Genomic DNA, 7,377 nt, shown 5'->3' on the forward strand with positions numbered 1-7,377 from the left:
GATAAGGTGATGGTTCCAGGAGAGGTCTTCAGAGCATCATTTTGGTAAAAGTCTCCTCCACCCCACTGATGGGAAATCCAGTCCATTGGTTTTCCTTCACTCTGTCTGATCCAACCTGTTGCATAGTTGTCATCAGTCAAAGAATAACCAGAGACCTGACAGCTGATGGTCAGAGACTGTCCAGGCTGAACAACCATTGAGTCTGTCTGGATGAGATCAATACTGTTCACACCTGTGGAAACACAAATCAACATTATCTCCATCATTCATCTGACTATTCAGTGTTTCTAATGTGTGTATTAGAGTGAATCCACTGAAAGCTCCTCACAGGATCCAGCAGCCAGCAGCAGTAACAGTCTGTTTGCTTCCATATTTGTGTGTGTGATTAGAGACACTGTCATATTCTCCTTTGTGTAATCTGACATATTATCTTCTACTGCCACCTGGAGGTATTTGTGAAAATAAGATGTGTGAGGTTTTTGTCAAGCCTCTCTGCTTCCTTTAACCAGTGTGTGTTTCGCACAGTAATACACAGCAGAGTCCTCTGGCTTTAAGTTGGACAGTCTCAGATACACCATGCTGTTGCTGTTATGTCTGGTGACCTCTACTCGTCCTTGCACACTGCTGGCATAATGTGTTCTACTAGCATCACTGTAAATACGGCCTATCCATTCCAGTGCTTCTCCTGCAGGTTGTCTGATCTAGTGCATGCTGCAGCAGCTAAATGTGAAGCCAGATCCCCTGCAGGAGAGACTGAGAGTCTCCCCAGGCTTTTCACCACTGAACTGGAAGGAATGGACTCCATACTCTGACCTGTACAACCTGATGAAATGAAAGGAGAGAGGAACCACAGAAGAAAGTGAGACAGTCATCTGGGAAGTTTTCTGGTGTCACTGACTGACCATCAGTCCATGTTGTCTGAGAAAAGATAACACAGCAAGAAGCAGGAGAACTCACAGGGCAGAGAGAGAGCAACCAGCAGAAGAGTGAGTGTGTTCATCATCCTGAGGCTGGAGATGTGACATCTGATGCTCCACACAAAGTACAAGAGCAGTCAGCAGGACAGAAGTACACTGCACAGACTGAAGATTTACATCAAGACATAATGGGGAGGGAGTGGCTCCTAAACCAGCACTCTGTTATAGATTGTATAATTTATTATTTGTTCATTTTTTAATTATAGTTGCTTGTCATTCTATGTTAGATACAATATCACATTCAGAGACAAGAGCACTTTTTGTTTCGTATTGTTCTATCGGTTACACTTTATAATTATGGTACATGAATTGTTGTGAATTCATGCATGACTTCATGCATGAAAAAGCATGAATTAATTAATGTAGTACTTCAGTAATGTACAAGGATTAATAGTATCTCATGCATGACATAATGCAGGAACAATACGTTAATTAATGCATCAATTAAGGTATTTGAATCATCAAGATTTCTGATTAATTAATGATGTTCATGTCTTCTTCAAAGAACTGACCAGTCACAGCAGTGTACATATATTCAGAAAACCTGTAGTGTTGTAATTATGGTTAAATAAAAATGCATCATCTATTACTTCATTATGTTTGTGGCCCTTCAAATAAAGTGCTGACCTGGTCCATCTTTAACATTGGCAAATAAGGTATGATTAATGGTGGCATAAAATTAAATGTATTAAGAATTGAAGGAGTGCTTTTTCATGGTTGCTGTATTCACAACAACATAAGGCACTTAAACAGTAATGCCTGAGAACAATGCTCACCCAAGTACAATATTTATGAATTTTACTTTTTACTAACTTACTACTTGACAATATTTTTTATTTGACAGGTCACAAAGATTTCCAGTCCCATTATTATAAAGTGTTACCGTTCTATAATTTATCCATAACTAAAGGCCGTTTGTATGGCACATGTTAAGTTGAACTGAAGAATTAATGATTGCATTTTATTTGACGCTTTTATCCATAGCAATCTCAAGTAAATTTGTGTTTGAGTCACATGCTGCTTGCTGGGTATTTGTGCAGGTCTGTTGGTGGTTTGTATCACTGTGTAGCTTACACGCACACAGTAATACACAGCTGTGTCCTCAGGCTGCAGATTCACTCCTGTTAATGTCACCGAGCTAGTAGACGTGTGTGTGTGGTAAAGGAACTTGTTCTTCAGAGCATTATTTTGGTAAAAGCCTCCTCCACCCCACCGGTGGGATATCCAGTCCATTGGTTTTCCTTCACTCTGTCTGATCCAACCTGTTGCATAGCTGTTATCAGTCAAAGAATAACCAGAGACCTGACAGCTGATGGTCAGAGACTGTCCAGGCTGCACAACCATTGAGTCTGTCTGGATGAGATCAATACTGTTCACACCTGTGGAAACACAAATTAACATTATCTCCATCATTCTTCTGACTATTCAGTGTTTCTAATGTGTGTATTAGTGTGAATCCACTGAAAGCTCCTCACAGGATCCAGCAGCCAGCAGCAGCAGCAGAGCTACAGAGAACATGTTGATGTTGAAGGTGATCTGATGGGAGCTTCTCTTCTTCTGCTGCAACTGACAGCATGATATCAAGTCTTTATAGCAGACTGTGAGGAAGTTTACTTTGCATAGAGAAGGACATTGACAGGCTACAAAAGAAGGATGAACTGTCCTGTAACACGTAATCAAGACTATTGTAACCATCTAATTTACTACAGGAAAGGAAATGTAATATGTAATAAACATATAAGAATTGATCTTCCCATCTGACTCTCATGCAATCACAACATTTCTATTAACTATTCTGTTAACGTGATAGTTGGCTGATTTTGTGATTGTCTTAATGTAGGTGTTGCTTATCAAATAATTGATTTCTTCAATGCAGTAATTAATGGTTATGTAAAAATGTGTGTCCACATATGATATGTTAAGATAATCTGTTGCTTTACAGAATCTGAGTAGTGTGAGCATGTAGAGACCCAAGAAAGGATACTTGGGAAACTTTGTGTCATTTTTATCACTCAAATGTGTAATTACTGAATGACGAAAAGTGCTACCCAGTTTTACAGTCTGCATTACAGTATGTGATTATTATTTCACACAATATCTTAAAATAAATGTTCTCATTCTCGACAAACCTTATAACACAGAGGAAAACACATTTAGACACCAATAGTCTCAATAAAACTGAGACTCAGTCAGTTGTTCATCATGACATTGGTCGGTAAAAAGTAAAACAGAAAGTCTAAAACCACAAAATCATCTGCTGCTGTCATTGTGTGCCTCTTTTTTAATAATCTTACATCATATTTAAAGTCTCTTTGCAAAAAATGTACACATATGAAGCATCAATGTTGGTCTAACTGGAGCATAGAAGACTCTGTTTAGTGTTATTATATCTGCAGAGTGAAAATATGCCTGTATTTTGTTTTCTTCATATCCAAATACAAATAACTTTATGGCATTAAACTGTCAATATTGTCTCCACATATATTCTAGACATTTCTCTGCAGTTAAAACAGAACAACAGTTCCTTAATGACTATATTATTATTCTTTCAACAATAATTATCATTTTATATGAAATAGTTATCTCCATACACGATACAAGTAAATTCACTTTGTATGTAAACAATAACGTAAAATGCTGTCATCACTCATCTCCACTTTCAGCTGTTTTCTCTTAGAAATGATTTTAATGAAACGACAGTACATGAAGGAAAGAGTGACATATTCTTATTTACCTATTGATTTTTATTACAGAGCAATATGATTTATGTTAGAGTTTGAGTATCAGTCAGTTAAGATCAATGAGAACAGCAGATCTGAGTTTCTCCTTTTAGTAACAGAGGAGAGAGAAACTAGACACTGACTGTCCTCTAGTGATTTTATAAAAGAAACAGTAACATTATTTTTCATTCTCATAGATTCTACATCATATCATTTACAGACATAATTGTGTCTTAATTTGTAGAAATGTAAAGTATTTGTAGAAGTTTAATTTCGGCAACCAGATTGTTGGGCTGTCTTTGGACCTTGTATCAAAAAGAGATCTTTTTTGTGTTTTTAACGTGTTTTCTGAAATGTGTATAATGCAGGGAGGATTATTAATGTATTATAAAAACATACTGTATATGAAAATTAGATTACAGAATATAAAACAACTTAACAACCTGAAAACAACAAAAATGTAATATAAACATTAAAATATATAAATGTTATAAAAAATACTTCAAACTTTGCTCCACCAGCCTGAAAGAATGAGTACTGCAGGATTTTGTACAGCTGCTCAACCAACTCCAGTCACTGTGGGTCTCGAGCACAATAATAAACAGCAGAATCTTCAGTCTTCAGACTGTTCATCTGCAGATACAGCTGCTCTCTGCTGTTGTCTCTGGAGATGGTAAACCGGCCTTGAACTGACTGAGAGTAGTACATGTTGCTACTGGTATGAGTGATAGTAGCAACCCACTCCAGTCCTTTTCCAGGAGCCTGTCTGATCCAGGCCATATAGTAGCTACTGAATGACAATCCAGATGTTGTACAGGTCAATCTGTGGGATTCTCCAGGTCTTTTAATCGTTGGTTCAGATTCTGTCAGACTCTGACCATCAACACCTGTCAAACCAAAAACGATAAGCATGTCATGTATTACCTTGGTACAAAGATCAGAGAAAATCTTCATGTGAAATATGTCAGTAATACAAATGGGAATGTCAAATCAAGATCAGTGAAAATCTTCACCTGCCCAGCAGATAGTTAAAAGCAGCAGTCCTGTCCTATAGTCCATCATGTTAAACTGTGTGTCCACTGTTCTCTATCCTCCTCTCTGTACTCAGATAAGTAGAGGTGGAAGATATCTGAGATTTACATTGACTCCTCCTCACAGGGAGGATACCACTAGATTAGGCTTGGCATTCAGTTTTTGTTTTGTGAAAATGTAATGTAAATGACCCCTGTGATTGATTGGCGACCTGTCCACAATGTACGCCGGCTCTCGCCCCAATGTCACCTGGGATTGGCTCCAGCCACCATGACCCCCAATAATAAGAGTGTATAGTTGATGGATGAATGAAAAGTGAATGTTTATTTATTTTTTTCTCTAAGTCAAAACAAGTAATGCTTGTCTGACATGTTTCAATTAAATTGAATATGTCTTATATTAAGATCCCAGCCATGTTCCTGTCAGAGAAGCAGAAATCATGTCAATATATATCAGCAACTGACAGGGGGTGATTGAATGCTCTAAACATCTAATCTTTGGTTTTTATCGGGCAATGCTGAGAAGGTAGTGCAGAATTGTACTTTTTGTTGTACAGGCACAATACAGGTACAAATTATTCAGGTACATTTTTGTACACCAGATCATTATAAACTACATTCTAGTCATTATAAAAAAATATTGGATCTTCTCTATTTGGTCATACTGGATTGCATTATATTAAAGAGATAAGCCCAATAAACTGGTAACTATTTGTTGCAGTTTTAAAGTGTTAATATTTCCCAGCAAACTGAAGACTTTGCTCCTTCTACAAAACATGAGAAGTGGTAGCATTGATTTAAAGTTGCCACAGCATTGAAATAATTGGATAACGAATGATTACATGAAATTAGTAAATTGTCTTTGATTCTTAAAATCTATTCTAATAGTATGTTTATGCAGTATGTGGGATACACCCATATTATCAACTCACCCAAAGCTACTACAGCTTGTTTCACTTTAAAAAATAAAACAAAATCTAAAAGCCCATAATGTTTTAGGAAGGAAGAACAAAATACTATTTTATCCAAAATACTATTTTTTGCTGGTCAGCCACACACAAATTGTGTAAACACAGTAAATATTTGCAGACAATGTGTATAATATATTTAATTTGTCTAAAATATAAACACATGTGATGCTGATTAGAAAACCCAGATGTTATTATGATCACTAAACATATCTGTTGAGGTTTTTGTGCAGCTGCTCCACTGTCTTCAGTCACTGTGTCTTCTCGAGCACAGAAGTAAACAGCAGAATCTGCTGCTGTCAGGCTCTGGACCTCGAGGTACTGAGTGCTGCTGGGAACATCTTGAGTAAAACTGAAACGGCTTTGAAAGGAGCTGGCATAGCTCGGAGTGTTTCTATATGGGCTTATTCTCCCAATCCACTCCAGAGCTTCTCCTGGTCTCTGTCGTATCCAGTGAATATAGTAGCTTGTCATGCTATAACCAGATATGATACATGACATCTTCACTGTCTCTCCAGGTCTTTTCACCTGAGAGGGAGACTGGTCCAGTTTGATCTCACTCCAAACTCCTGTAAGGAAAGAAATGATCATCATCCATCACACTTGAAAATATTAAGCATTTAAAAAAAAATTGCTTTACTTTGTAACTGCAAAAATGATTTCCTCACCATTAATAGCAACTACAAAAAATAAACCCCAGACAATCATATTTCCCATCAAACTCTGTAATGAACTGATGTCTGATCAAAGTCTTTCTGATATATATGAAACTGTCAGTTGTTCTGCCTCAAATGATTCTACAGTTGCTGTTGGTGTGTTTATAAAGAAGGAAGAGTTTGCATAGACCTCCCTCTACAGGTTTAAAAGGGAACATCATAGATGTACTTTACCTGCTGCTTGATGTGTGATTATTTTAAGAACAGAACAATTAAGACAAAATGACGAAATGAAACATTGAAGGCCTGGAAACAATGTATTTTACTGTAAACATCCTGCACACAATACATAAAATATATATATATATATATATACACATACAGGCAGAGCTTTACAGTATGTATTTCACTCACATTTGCCCCTAAAAATAAATGTGTGATCCAGAGATATCATTTACGAGCAGTGTGTGAGTAACTATTATGACCTACTGTGATCTTTTTTCGTCTCACTGCTCATTGTTCAAAAAAAAATTTTAATATAATAATAATAATAATAATAATAATAATAATAATAATAATAATAATAATAATAATAATAATACAATAAAATATAATACTAAAATAATAATAGTAATAATAATATTGTTTTTTTATTTTATTTTATTATTTATTTATCATGACATTCTCCTCTCCTCAGATTCTGGTCATCTCAGCATTCTCATCCTTGTTGACCTCAATGCTGCTTTTGACACCATCAACCAAACCAATGGAGTAATCTTTGACACTGACTTCTTTAATTCCAATTCACATCTCCAACTGTTTAACATAGCGTGTTTCTGTCATCTCTCTCCTTCTCTGCTGCTGAAACTCTAAACCATGCCTTCATCACATCCAGACTCAACTGCTGCAATAGAAGTCATTGTACTACACTGTAAACCTGGATGTAGTTGTAATTAAACAAAATTAGTGGTCACTACTTATACTTTCATGTTTTGTTAAAAAACATATTTATTACTAAATCACAT

At 36.3% G+C, this 7,377-nt stretch overlaps 2 gene segments (V, D, J or C); both read right to left on the reverse strand.

Moving 5' to 3' along the window:
- Window positions 1-1,688: 1,688 nt before the first annotated feature.
- LOC116065218 lies at window positions 1,689-2,517 on the reverse strand. The segment is given in 3 exon segments: window positions 1,689-1,697; window positions 1,992-2,356; window positions 2,453-2,517. Coding segments are annotated over 3 exon segments (417 nt in total).
- Window positions 2,518-4,245: 1,728 nt separating this feature from the next.
- Window positions 4,246-4,778, reverse strand: LOC116065521. The segment is given in 2 exon segments: window positions 4,246-4,584; window positions 4,711-4,778. Coding segments are annotated over 2 exon segments (363 nt in total).
- Between the last annotated feature and the right edge of the window lie 2,599 nt (window positions 4,779-7,377).

Source organism: Sander lucioperca, chromosome 21 (genome assembly GCF_008315115.2).
Source record: "Sander lucioperca isolate FBNREF2018 chromosome 21, SLUC_FBN_1.2, whole genome shotgun sequence".
Classification (NCBI taxonomy): Eukaryota; Metazoa; Chordata; class Actinopteri; order Perciformes; family Percidae; genus Sander; species Sander lucioperca.